Source organism: Candoia aspera, chromosome 3 (genome assembly GCF_035149785.1).
Source record: "Candoia aspera isolate rCanAsp1 chromosome 3, rCanAsp1.hap2, whole genome shotgun sequence".
Classification (NCBI taxonomy): Eukaryota; Metazoa; Chordata; class Lepidosauria; order Squamata; family Boidae; genus Candoia; species Candoia aspera.
This window is the reverse complement of record NC_086155.1, coordinates 120,996,852-121,010,738: the sequence shown is the minus strand read 5'-3', so window position 1 is coordinate 121,010,738 and position 13,887 is coordinate 120,996,852. Positions and strand designations below refer to the sequence as shown.

At 39.5% G+C, this 13,887-nt stretch overlaps 2 protein-coding genes across 2 annotated transcripts in view; both read left to right on the top strand.

The window, feature by feature from the left end:
• Nucleotides 1-3,881, top strand: part of TMEFF1 (transmembrane protein with EGF like and two follistatin like domains 1) — a 94,902-nt gene extending 91,021 nt beyond the window's left edge. Inside the window, exon 10 of the mRNA XM_063298734.1 lies at nucleotides 2,465-3,881. Within this exon, the coding sequence (XP_063154804.1) occupies nucleotides 2,465-2,549 (85 nt within the window). The 3' untranslated portion in view covers nucleotides 2,550-3,881. The remainder of the gene's footprint in view (nucleotides 1-2,464) is intronic.
• A 329-nt stretch (nucleotides 3,882-4,210) lies between these two features.
• On the top strand, nucleotides 4,211-13,199 carry CAVIN4 (caveolae associated protein 4). Its single transcript, XM_063300197.1, has 2 exons — nucleotides 4,211-4,843; nucleotides 11,594-13,199. The coding sequence occupies exons 1-2, from the start codon at nucleotides 4,436-4,438 to the stop codon at nucleotides 12,239-12,241; spliced, it is 1,056 nt and encodes a 351-aa protein (XP_063156267.1). The 5' UTR covers nucleotides 4,211-4,435; the 3' UTR covers nucleotides 12,242-13,199.
• The last annotated feature ends 688 nt before the right edge of the window (nucleotides 13,200-13,887 follow it).

The following is a 13,887-nucleotide window of genomic DNA, read 5'->3' as shown; positions in this document are numbered from 1 at the left end:
ATTGTTTCCTTGTATGGTTTGCATAGCTTTTCAAAACCAAGAAAAACCAATCTCATACATCAGTCAACCTGCAGGACAATAACTGTGCTCAAAATAGTTTCCTGCTTTATATCCCCAAAGCTTTATCCCACAGCATTAACAAAATATTATTCGAAGGTCAGCACTTGCTTGGCTGGATGACATATCATGGCCAACATAAGGGATAAATTACCCAGTACAGACTACCTCCAGTTGCTGAAATTAACCCAGAACCAGTGAGCATGAGAGATCCTGCACAGCTGGAATGGGCTTCATATCACTTGAGAATTCTCTTGGCTTCTCTTCTTTGATAGCTGATAACGAGTAGGCTGAGTTCTAGCAACAACTCAGAGTGGGCTAATAATAAAGAAATTAGTTTGGAAAAGCTTTTTGAAGTTGTTCAGTAAAGCAAAATAAAATTATGTTTCATTTTTCATTCTGCTGATATACTGAAGCTGAAGTGAAACAGTTTTACAAGCTCTTCAGCAATGAGGCTTTCCAGAAAATGAGTTAAAGGAACAGATTTGCTATATGCAGTAAATGCATTTATTTGCCCATAAACCCTAATAGAAGTACTAAAGTGTATAGATAGATTTGTTCAGATTATATTCTAGGCATACGAATTCAGAAGTAAATCCCGCTGAGTTATATGGAGCTTAAACTCAAGTAAATGTAAATAGGATTGCAAGCTTTGATGATGAGCTTTGGGTCTTGGCTTCTCATCCTGGCACTTGACCATCAGTACTCTGTTACTGCTTGGAACACCGTTTTAGCCAAACAAGGGTATCAAGAGAGAGGGAGAAAGAGGATATCCGGCAAAGCTAGTGAGCATTAATTATGGTTAAGTATGCTGAGCATGATTCAGAGTGGCTTTTTGATTCAGTTTTGAATTTTCTTCCTGGAATGTCTTGTTTGTTCTCATTGTGCATGCCTTTTTACAGCTCCCACAGATAATTCCAGGCATGAGGCAAGGGGAGCCTCACTAGTTTCTTGCATCATAGGATTCAGGAAACTGTGCCAGGACAAGCATGTAATACGGAAATTCCAAATATTAGGAGCTGGCCTCAGGTTCTATCACTGCATCGAGTTCTCCATTGAAATGTATTCTTTTTAGAAGTTTTATATTAAATGTATGTACCCAGAAGAAATACTAGTTGTCCCCCCTTCCAATAATTAATGCTTAAAAATATTGTTTTCATCTGTCAAAGGCATAAGGGCTATGATAGTGACATCAGTGGAGGAGGCTAATGGAGGGATGGAATTCTTAGCTATAGTATTGCATTTATTTGTTCATTCATTGATTCATTCATTCAGTACTGACATTGTACCATCCTTTCTGTTTATTCTGACACTCAAGCATTTTAACTTGGGGGTTTCCTGGGGGTGGGGAGTAAAATATCTTGGGATATCTAGAGCAGTAAATAAGGGGGAGGGGTGTCTGGGTGAGTATATGGAGGTGGTTTGCATGCCCCTTATTAAAGAGATGCCAGAGAGGAGCTGTTCTTTTTTAAAATTTATTTTTTAATAATGGAAGCTGCTGCAAAACTTTCTTCCTGCACTGCTTCATGAGGGTCCCAATATGAGGCCGTGTGCCAAGAACACATACTATGACATTTTCCTGTGCCAGCATGCACAAATGCCGTTGAGCAACATTGGCCTTTTGACCCCACAAATACAACATTTCTAAGTGATGCTGGAATTTCCAATGATACCAAAGAGTACTTCCTTGCTTCTGCTGGTGCAGGAACATTAATTGTTGCTGACCCCTTTCTCTGGAATAAAAATCAGATTGTTCCCTGTGCTTCTGATGGTAAAGCTATCCAAACGTGGCTGTTTCAGCAACCTTTTGGGCCCGAAGAATTGGGTGGTGCTGCCCTATATGGAAATATTTTTAGCTTATATAATTTTCCTGGTGCCAAACTTCTTGAACTTATTGCAGTGGCTTTTTGTTGTGGTGTTTGTTATTACAGTTATTGTATTTTTACACTTACTAATGAACAAGGTATGTAATCAACTTGTTGACTGGAGCAGCATAGAAATGTAATAAATAAATACATACATACATACAGGTAGACCTCACTTAATGACTGCCCTGTTTAGCAACGATGGTGCTGAAAAAGTAACTTTATGACTACTCCTTGCAGAGTCACTTGTTTGACATTTGTGCTCTTCCCAAATGGCTTCTGACAAGCAGAGTCAATCGAGAAGCCGGCATTAAAATCTCAAGTTGCAGTCATGTGATGTCTCGTTTAACCACCCGTGGTAACTCGATTTATGACCAAATGGGAAGTGACGCTGTCATGGTCACATGATGTTTTGCTTAGCGACAGAGTTGCTGGTCCCAATTGTGGTCACTAAGCCAGGAGTCCCTGTAATCATGAAGAAGTCCTTTTAAATAATTTGATTTACTGAATCATTTCTCTTTCCCACTTGCTTTTGATAACAGGAAATGTCCCCAAAACAACAGAGGACGGCGGCAGAAGCAAAATCTAGGCCACTTTACATCAGATACTTCATCCAGAATGGTTTAGCGTGATTTTTTATACCAACATTGACCATGTGATGTACAATTTTATTAACTTTTTTTAAAACAATGGAAATATTTATTTCAGAGGCCTTATTTTTGGACATTTTAATTATTATTGTTATTATTTTTAGTGTAGCTCTGTTTCGTTTTATTCCAGGAAGCAGCTAACAGCTATGGACTGCTCTAGTAACTTCTCATTTCATGGTTTGGGGAAGATATTAGTTTATTTCTTGTATTTGTATCACATGGTTATATTGATAGACTTGTGCTTTAATCGTGGAATGTAAGAATTTTGAAAAGAGAGACATTTCACCAATGGTTATTCAGCAAATGAAAATGGAGCCCATCATGTTTCCTAGCAAAAAAGGCATGACTTAAGGGTAAAGATGTTTACAGCATACTTTTCTTACAAGGAACTAGAAGACACTGTGTTTAAATACCATAGATATCTAAATGTTTTTAAAACTTAGTAATGGGTTTTTTTAGACACTGCCAATCGCATGAAATGTGGAGATGTGTTCTTGTGTGTAGTTGTAACATTTAGAATGGGCTGAATCCAGACTAAGTTAGCTGTACTTAGTGCTCATCGGAATCAGTGGACGAATTAAACTAAATTCCCATTGTTTTCAATGAGAGCAAATTGTACAACTAACTTAGAGTGCAATCCTATACATCTCTACTCAGAAGTAAGCCCCATTCAGTTTAATGGAAATTATTCCCAGGTAAGTATGTAAAGGACTGCATTGTTAGCCTGGATCCAATCCAAGATATATGGCCTGGGTTGCAGTGCCATCTTCTTCATAAATATTTGACACTGTATTTTTAAATTGTAAAATAATAATTATAATATACAGTTCATTATTTGAAAGGCTGCTCAGCTGAGCAGAGCGCGTTTGTCCTGGAGAGACAAGTATATTGCTTTTTTGTTAAGAATTATGTTAATAACCAACATACATGATTGGGATGTAGCTGTGTTAGCCACTGTTTAAACAACTTTCATACTTCCTACAGTTTTCTAAAGAAGATACCTGTTTTCACATCAGCAAACACAATTGTATAGTCTTTGTGATTAAAATGCAAAAAAACAAAAATAATATAAAAGATTTTGTGCTCTTGTCAAGAATACTTTCAAGAGCTAAGAATGTGTCTCCAAATAGAGTCTGCTGGTTGTATTTATTATATTAATAGGATGTTAGTAATTGTTTGGAAGATTCAGAGCTAAAATGTAACTAGGGTGTGTTCCAGCTGTTTAACATGTAGTTTTAGGCTTTCCGATTCTGCATGTAGGAATAAATAATTTGTTCAATAAAAAGGCTTTGAATATTTCAACTGGAAAGGAATGCCAATGCAATGTTTTCTCTTCTTATTTAATCTGTTCCAAGTGTGTTTATTCATTACTGGAAGGAACAACCTATGTATTTTGAAGGGAAGTGGCAAATGTCGTTTCAGTTGCCAGAGGTCTGTTAGAAAGCATTGATGCCCTCCCCACACCTACACAAGAGAAAAAATAATAATTAAAATAGAAGCAACATAAATTTTAATAGGCTGTGGGTTAGTTCTTTGGTATATTGTTCAACTGTTCCTAGATTAACTCAGATAAGTTATAGGTTATAGGAATGTGCTTTTATCAGTGCATGTTCCTTTCCCAGTGCTGCTTCCTAATTTTAGAGGGTTCATGTTGCAGAAGGCACTTGAACGATCAGGCGTGGCTATTTTGTGGGTGTAAATATTTGACAAGACTCTTGGGGTGGAGTTTCAGACCCTGCTTTTGAACATTCCCTTAAAGACAGCTGTCGAGCAACCTTCTTGCATCAGTGCCAGAATTGTCCCACTGAGGTTTGAACGGCTGTTATATTTCAACTCCTGTAGACCGATCCGAAGACGGGCAGTATGGACCATCGAGTAGCCTTGGAAATGGATAAAATCCACCCGAACCGCCAGTCAAATGTCACAGATGATGAAGAAGAACAAGACGCTGCATTTACCATTGTCAGAGTCCTGGATAAGGTAGCCACCATAGTAGACAGCGTGCAGGCTAGTCAAAAACGGATTGAACAGCGCCACAGAGAAATGGAGGATGCCATCAAGACAATTCAGATTGATATTCTAAAGCTGGCTCAGTCACATGGCAACACAGGATACACAGTTAACAAGTTGTTGGAGAAAACTCGCAAAGTTAGTGCTCGTGTCAAAGAAGTGAGAACCCGAGTAGAGAAGCAGAGTGCTAATGTGCAGAAGGTGGAGACCAAACAGGAAGAAATGCTGAGGAAAAACAAGTTTCGTGTTGTCATTTACCAGGTAAAACTTAAAAAAAACTACTGTTACCTGCTATTGCAACTTCACACTTTCTAGTTGCTTAACAATCCAAAGAATGGTTGTTTAAAAAGCGTTCTCTGTCTCAAAATGCCTTGTGGTTTTTCAGCATTGATTTTTGCTTCTGAACGTGTTGGAGTTTGAATCCACTGGTAGCAAGGCAGGCAGTCTATTATTAGTTCGGGAAGTTTCTCAGCCAGCCAGCATAAGATTAAGTGTAGATCAGCAAGACTATGTGTTGCATCTGTGAAAGGCAATCTGAGGCAGGCAGTTGGGCATCATGACAGAGTATTCCAGGCGTGACTGTCGTCCCTGTTATTTTTTCAGAGGGTTAAGTAGAGAACTCGGCCTCAGCAATTCTTTGCACAGTGTAGTGCTTCCATTAATTATGTGGGTATTTTTCTCCTGTAAGAGTTCATGTATGTTTTCTTTGCTAACTAGTCACCCTTAATATAATGCTATCTCTCCATTGCCCTTCCATGCAACAGTTTATTTCCAAGCTCCCCTTTTTCCAAGAAATATTTTTTTTGTCTAAAGAAAATAAAAACAAAAATACTGACACTTAAATGGGTATCTCAAAATAAGGTGGGCAAATAAATTAATTGACTTGCAAAATTCAAAGTGTCTACATGGGAAAGAAGTGAACAGTTCTTGTGCTAAATTAATTTGTTATTAAGAATGGTTCTCTACTAATCAAGGTATTTTTTGCATGTAACACCGATTTCATATGCTGTGTCCAAATAATTAATATTGTGCTTAGTTGCAGGGGCATTGAAATTGCAAATGCAGTAGTGTCTTTAAGAATTCCCAAAACCTGTTTCAGGTTTTCAGACTCCTTCATTCTCATTAAGGTCACCAGGTATTATGTTTTCTTAACTTTTAGCCACTGGAACATTATATTCCTTTCAAAGAATAACAGTTGTACTGGGGAAAAATCATTGCTGTTTGGGTTTAGCTCATCAAAATGCTTTGCCACATGAAATGCCTTTATTTGTGTGGGGTTTTTTTATACTTCAAGGAAGTTCACATATCACATTCACTGAATATGTGATGTGCTGCATTGGAAACAAATAGTGGGCACAATCCAGTCTAAATATTTTTCAGCTGCAGTGCTATACCAAATTTGCTGAGATGCTGAGCCCTACTGAACTCAAGTTTCTTTCTAAGCAAGAGTTATAGATACTTGTTTTAAACTCTTCCTCTGAAAACAATCGAATTTAATAGTGGTTAGTTTGGGCTGCATTGTTTCTATGGTTGCACTGAAATCATGAGAATTATTATTTCCAGATAAGTAAGTTTAGAGTCAGTTTACAAAAGATATCACACTTTGGCTCTCATGTTTGGGCATGGAAAAAAATGTTATCATCCCACATTATTATTTGCTTTTATTTTTATTGTAGTGCTCACTGTTAAAAAAATTACTTCAAGATGATCAATTAACAATAAATTCTAGTCTTAGGTATATTCATGTGTCTCACACACATAAGGGTTTTAATGCTGTAACAGTGGGACTCAGTGAATTATGTATATATATATGTATTGTTGTTTATTCGTTTAGTCGCTTCTGACTCTTCGTGATTTCATGGACCAGCCCACGCCAGAGCTTCCTGTCGGTCGTCAACACCCCCAGCTCCCCCAGGGACGAGTCCATCACCTCTAGAATATCATCCATCCACCTTGCCCTTGGTCGGCCCCTCTTCCTTTTGCCCTCCACTCTCCCCAGCATCAGCATCTTCTCCAGGGTGTCCTGTCTTCCCATTATGTGGCCAAAGTATTTCAGTTTTGCCTTTAATATCATTCCCTCAAGTGAGCAGTCTGGCTTGATTTCCTGGAGGATGGACTGGTTTGATCTTCTTGCAGTCCAAGGCACTCTCAGCATTTTCCTCAGAATATATTCCTCAGAATATGAATATATATTCATATTCATTCTCTGAATTATGCCAGTGTATCTGAAATTTAGAAATGTCAGATCCCTAGTTATATCTGTTGTGCACAGAGCAAGATCCAATATTCAGGAAGCAAAATTAATCATTACTAGATAGTGTTTGAATAGCTAAGTGGCTGAATGGTCCTTGGACCTAGCTATGGCTTAGCAGAATGCTTGCATTTTCCGTGATGCATAGTGAATGCCCCAGTTCAACAAGGAACAAAATTGGACCAAAGGACAGAACAATGGTAGAAAGGGAGTTGATTAGCACTGCTGTAGCAATACAATGAAAGCATCTTTCACTAGACCAGCCAGTTTGGTCTAGTGGCTAAGGCAACAGGCTAGAAACCAGGAGATGGTGAGTTCTAGTCCCGCCTTAGGCATGAAAGCCTGCTGGGTGACCTTAGGCCAGTCACTCTCTCTCAGCCCAGCTCACCTCACAGGGTTGTTGTTGTGGGGAAAAGAGGAGGAGGAAGGACAATTAGGTATGTTCACTGCCTTGAGTTATTTATAAAAATAATAAAGGTGGGATAGAAAATAAATAAAAAAATAAATCTTCCCCAAAAGTGATTGATCATCATTGGATACAGGGTGTTGTGGAAACCAGCAAACATCCTCACTAGTTTCCAATTAACTGACTGACTATTCTCTCCTTCTTCCAAGAGATTTAGTTGGGCAATTGGTTCATACTTCATTGGGGAGACTATCCAATGTCACATTGACTTCAATATTATTTATATTTTTGTATCATGTGCAAGAGACTTCAGACTGCAGTTTGCTTTGTTGTGATTTTGACAGGCTTGAAGGGATTTGCTTAGTAACATTGGAGGAAACAGCAGTTAGCTATTAGCTGAGCTATGGTTAATGACCTCCAAATGAATCATGATTTGAAAGCCAATATTAAGCAATGGTTTTATATTCTGCCTTATTTGGGAGACATTGCCATAATTTCCTCTTCAGAGATAATGGGAAATTGACTGTGGCTTCCAAGCATATTTTTTTTGTGGAAAGAAAGGAACAAAGTGGCTGCATACATATGAATTAAGTTCCTGTGTGATTTGCTCAGCTGAAAGCAGCCATTCTGTGAGATTTTGTGAAAGGTGGATTGATGTCCATCAAAACCATGTTGAGATTTGTATAGCCACCCATCTCATCAGAAGTTTAGTTTGTTATCTAAATTTCAAAACTGGTTAATCTTAACATCAGTTTGCTTCAAGAAAGCCAACTTCAAACTTAAAATCAGTAACACAATAGTTAAGGAACTCCATCTCCTTTTCAGGCTGCTGTATTGTTTGGGTCTGTCCTTTTTTCTTTTAATTTTGAAAAAGAGAAAAATTATCACATTACTCCATTTTATCATGTACTTTATATTTGTATCAAAAACAAATGAATTCTGGCTTACTTGTCTATCACTTAATAGTTCAAGAATCCGCATAGTTATCTTTTCCCTGGAAAAACGGAGTCTGCTGAAGTAAAACTAAGTAAATTACACTTTTTCCTCAAAATTTTGGATGGAATTTTGGAAAATAATAATCTCTCAGAACTGAATTATTTGCTGACCTTTCCTGAACTTCCATTTCCATGTTGTATGTGCTATTAGAGAAAACAATATCTTCTATAGAATACTAGGGATGTGTGATGTACAGTTAGAAGGACCAAGGTTCAGTCATTTTCAGATGCACAAATAAGTACAAATAAGAGGGTGGTGATTAATCTGCAGGAGATCCTTGCATCCAGGCTGTAGTCAATGCCTCTTAGCAGGGGCAGATACCAGCAGCCTTGAAAGAGGCCTACTTTGAATGGTATTGGATCTATCCCTAACCTCTTTTGGGGAAGGTTATTGGGACTTGTGGCGGTCAGGTTTCAGACTAGGTTATGAGGCCCAAACCACATTGGCTACCTGTGGAAGGACTTGGGTAGGAGGAGCATGACAATCCTTGTTTTACTAGATCTCTATATGACTTTTGACTGTTGACCACAGTAACTTTCTGGACTGCCTGAGACACCATACTGTGGTGTTTCTGTTCCTTGAGTGAGCAGTTGTAACCAGGGTGGGTGGGGAGAAGCCAGGTCTTAGAGCACTCCAGTAGAGGATGCCACAGTATTTTCCCCTGTCCTGTTAAAAATCTGCATGATGCCACTGAGGGAGGTAAACTGCCAGTTGGAGGTGAGGTATCAATATGCTGATGTTACTCAATTAGGTATCTCCACTGCAGGTGGAATGGAGTATGCAGCAGAAGTTCTAAACTGCTGGCTGGAAGATGGCAGGGTATGGATGGGGAGAAAGAGGATCAGATGCACCCTGAGCAAGATGGGGTGGCTCTTGGTTCTGTTAGTCCCACTAGGTAGCCCAGTCCAAGAAATCAACTCCACAGGAAGGCTAAAACTACCTTTATTGAGACTGGATGTAATAACAAATCTTGCAAGTCTGATTGTGTTGTACTTCCTCCTCCTCCTTGTAGTTCAGTGAATTAGGGCAATATCTGCCTGAACCACTTCCCAATGTTATTTGGATGTCCTGGACCTAAACTATATTATACTCCTTGTAACCTTGGCAATGGAGCTTGCATATCTCCATCAAGGTCATTTTCCTTACTCTCTACAGTCCAGAGGCCTGATGATTCTGGAATAGTACCACTTCGCCTCTCAACAGACTTGTGGTTCCAAACAGAGTTCAGACTGATAACTTGGGTTCATCATGGACTCAAACTCCTGCTAGAAGAGCAATTGGAAGCCATGGTCACAAGGGCCCTGCCCAGCTTCAGCTGGTACATCAGTGGCAGCCTTGCCAACTGGATTACTGTAATTCAGGTTACTGCCTTTCTCAAATAGAATCTGCCTGCCCAATCTGAGCAAATGCTAACTCCACTGTAGGTGTGATGGGAGTACTCATAGAAGCAAGCATTCTCTGTGGGAGCCCCCCTCCCTAAAGCAAGGAAGTCTCCAAATCTCAGAGTCTTATGCATGAGAATGCTGAGAAGTGTAAGGTTCTAAACTTAGGCAGGAAAAACCACATGCGTGGGTATAAGATAGGCAGTACCTGGCTTAGCAGCAATACTTCTGAGAAGTATCTGGGTGTCTCAGTAGAACACAGATTAAGAATGAGCCAGCAATGTGCCACAGCTGCCAAAATCAGTTGAAGTATAGTGTCAGGATCTTGGGAAGTGATAATACCATTCTATGCTACACTGGTCAGATCACACCTGGAATACTGTGTCCAATTCTGGTCACCACAATATAAAAAAGATGCTGAGGAACTGGAAAGAGTGCAGGAAAGAGAAACAAGAATGGTAAAGGGCTTGCTGATTAGAGAGATTTGATACATTTAGCCTAAAGAAGAGAAAGCTAAGGGGAGACATGATAGCAGTCTTTCAATACGCAAAGGGATGTCACTGGGAAGAGACTCTGGATTTACTTTCCATAGCACCTGAGGGTAAGACAAGAACCAGTGGGTGGAAGCTTTACAGTGAGAGATCCAAACTTGAAATAAGGAGGAATTTCCTGACTGTGAGAACCATTAATCAATGGAACAGCCTGCCTCCTGAAGTTGTAGATGCTCCATAAGTGGAAGATCTCAAGAAAAGATTGGACAGCCATTTGCCTGGGATGATATGAGGATTCCTGCACTGGGTAGGAGGCTGGACTAGAAGACCCCCAAGGTCCTTTCCAACCTATGATTCTATGCGTGTATAGATCTGGCTGTTTTGGAAGGCCTTGAGAGGCTGGTTGTTCCTAGTATGATATTTAGAAGTTGTTGCCAAGTTATGTTAATTTTTATACCTATAATGTTTACTTGTTGTTTATGCTGCACTGGTATTATAACTGTTCCTTGTGTACACTGCTTAGAATCTTTTTTGATTGAAGCAGTATATACATTTTATGAATACATTAAAAATAGATTCCTCCAGGCCTTTCAACTGTCACATTAGCAAGTCATTATTCCAAATTTGGAACTGTATAACACTCTTAGTTGGGAAAGATGGTTCTCTTCCTTTTAGATAGGGAGATCAAACAGAAAATTTGCAGGCCATACTGCTATTTTACAAGTAAATCTGCAGCCTTTTGGTGATCTGGCCACTGCTGGAATGTCACCTGTAGTCTTCCAAGCCTTGCTGCTCTATTTTTCTCCATGGGCACAATCCCCATTAGGTGCCTCTCTTGGTCTTGGTTGTGATTACTTGCCCATACTTTATCTACCTGTGTGTTTTATTCTTGATCTTGATTCTGTAGCCCAACTCTTCAGTTTTCCAGGGTAGCTGCACTAAAAACAACAAAGGCTGCAATAGACAAAATAGCAATTGATCACTTAACTTTTTTTAATTAATCAGGAATGCACTGGTGAAAGTTCATTCCCCATAGGGTGGGGTGTGTTTCTTTTTGTGATTGACACTCATTACTACAACCAGGTGTTACAAGGACTCATTAGGGTTTATTCTCGACCAGGATTTAAAACTGATTTCAAATCTTGGTTATCAAACAATAATTGACATTGTTAAAGGGGAAGGAGCAATGAGGTGTTAAGAAAAACGTGATTCTGTGGTTAATTTCTTATTAATGGGGTGGTCTGCACTAACCCCAAGAACATATGAACAATTACAATGTTGTTTGGAAAAATAAAAGATGGCATGCAGGGGACAGAGCAACAATAATGCCAGGCCCTTATGCTATTGAATCTTTATGAATGTTATGAAATATTTAGAGCATGAAATAGAATTATTGAGGGAGCAAGCATCTGGAACTTTCTAACTTCACTTTGAGCCATTTTTGAGAAGTATGGTAGAGAAATAACATTGTGCTCTTACTTGTAGGAAGACATTCAGTGTCCATCTTCTCTGACAGTTGTCAAAGACCAGACACAAGGAGGAAGCACAGAAGATGCCTTCTGCCCACCCGATGATCTTTCGTCTGATGAGGAGTATTACATAGAAGAAAGCCGAGCAGCCCGTTTTAAGAAATCAGGCATGAGGCGCATCAACAACATCAAAAAGGCATTTTCAAGAGAGAATCTTCAGAAAACAAGGCAAAATTTTGGCAAGAAGGTGGACAGGCTTCGTACTCGAATAGTAACACCCGAGAGAAGGGAACGAATAAGGCAATCAGGAGAGAGGTTGAGGCAAACTGGGATACGGTTCAAGAAAAATATTTCCAATGTAGCACCAATTAAGGAGACTTTGAAGAAGCGTAAGAAAACTAAAGAGCAACCAGGGGCTGAAGGTCAACAAGGAATCCAAGAGTCTGGCACTGATACAGCAATAGAAAGTAGGGATGCTGAACCAACCACTGAAGAAATTTCCTATAGTGAAGTGATAACCAAAGTGAAGAAGGACAAAGGGGGTGGATCAAAAAGCCTTCCTCAGGCAGATGAGAAGGTAATGATTCCTCCTGAAAAGAACCTGCTCAAGCCAGAAACAAAGGAAGATGATGCCCTTCTATTGGATCTAAAGCAGTCAGCTTAAATGGCAAATGTCTGTCTGTGTGGTGGTGTCACTATGGCAGGGAAAGAACAATTCCTCCCATGTCGAAGATGCAGATCAGTGGCTTTCACACTGTTTGAAGAAACCTTGGCTTACTGCATGTTGCAGAAAGTTTGGGGCCTATTTGGACATGCCAAATTGGTCAGTTGGATTTATGTGCCACCCCATCCAAAATAAGCAGCATGCTTTAGGACACTCTTTTCCTACCTTGTGTTGTTCAAATGTATTTTTTTCTAAAACTCCCATTACCCCCATTCTTACTATGGATTATGGTAGTGGTGCTCCATAGGGTGCCTGGTTCGAGAAAGTTGGTGTAGGACTCTTTCAGCATTTCCCAATGTTTTACAGGAAAGTCAGTAACGACAGACTTGCCATCCTCACACAATTTGCCTGATGATAATTTCTTCTGGACAATCCCTAATAAAATCCCAAGGGAAATTTGGAATCTTTATGTAAAAAAAAGGGTGTTGATTAAATTACAGAAGACAATAGATCTGTATGTATATACTGGACGTTTTCCTTCTACATGCAATGGGTGTATCTTTATCACAGGATGTTTCTCCTCTAATAATAAACAAATTCCTTTTGATGCATATGCAAATAGCCATTTCTCATAATATTTCAACATTAAAAGGCAGTGGACACCCCCCCCACACACACACATTTTAATGACCTTAATTTCCTCAACAGTGTTTCTTCTGTTTTTATTTTTTTGTACAGTGACAACTGTAAAAGGTAAATCTCATTATATGACTCATTAGAGCTCTCTGACCGTTCCATGAGGTAGGTGAGTCCTGGGCAGGAACAAATCCACCCACAGGTAACCATTAACTGGTTCTTTTCCCCCAACCCTTTTATCCAGGCAGGTCTGTTGGAGAAAGCCGATTATGGAAAACTGCAGAGAAACTGATACTTCTTTGCAAGGCAAAATACAGAGAGAACTATATTTAAGAATGTGTGAAAAGTTCAGAGGCTTCAGGGAACCCACCCTTGCTCCAGCTGAGAGGCCAGTGAGACCCTGAAAGAAATTATTAGAATTCTGATCATAAATAGAGAGTTGCATGTAAATTGGCCATTCTGTGAATGGAAGGGCTCCTTCCGTTTATGAAGAGAGTTTATGAAGATTCAGCAAGAACTTCTCTCTTGAGGGAGAACAAGGTGGAGTCATGATGTCCCAAACCATCAATGGTTTAGGTGGTTTATTCAGCTAATGTATATTCTATTCTGTTTCAGTGGCTCTGAGTAGTTTACGTAACTGTATAGTCAGACAGAACTCTGATAAGATCCTTTGAATGAAAGAACAAATAAAATGCAATAAAAATACATCTCCAAAGGGCCTGTTTGTAGATGTATTCTTTTAGCATCCTAAACTATTAATAAGAGCCAGTTTGGTGTAGTGGTTAAGGCATCAAGCTGGAAACCAGGAGACCGTGAGTTCTAGTCCCGCCTCAGGCACAAAGCCAGCTGGGTGACCTTGGGCCTGTCACGTTCTCTCAGCCCTAGGAAGGAGACAAGGGCAAACCGCTTCTGAAAATCTTGCCAAGAAAACTGCAGGGACTTGTCCAGGCAGTCTCCGAGAATTGGACATGATTGACTGGATTAAAAAAAACCAGACTGTTAGAAAGAAG

Coding starts and splice junctions, on each gene's coding strand:
- CAVIN4 (XM_063300197.1), top strand. CDS start 4,436: ATGGACCATCGAGTAGCCTTGGAAATGGATAAAATCCACCCGAACCGC. Junction 4,844..11,593: donor TTCGTGTTGTCATTTACCAG/GTAAAACTTAAA, acceptor TCTTACTTGTAG/GAAGACATTCAGTGTCCATC.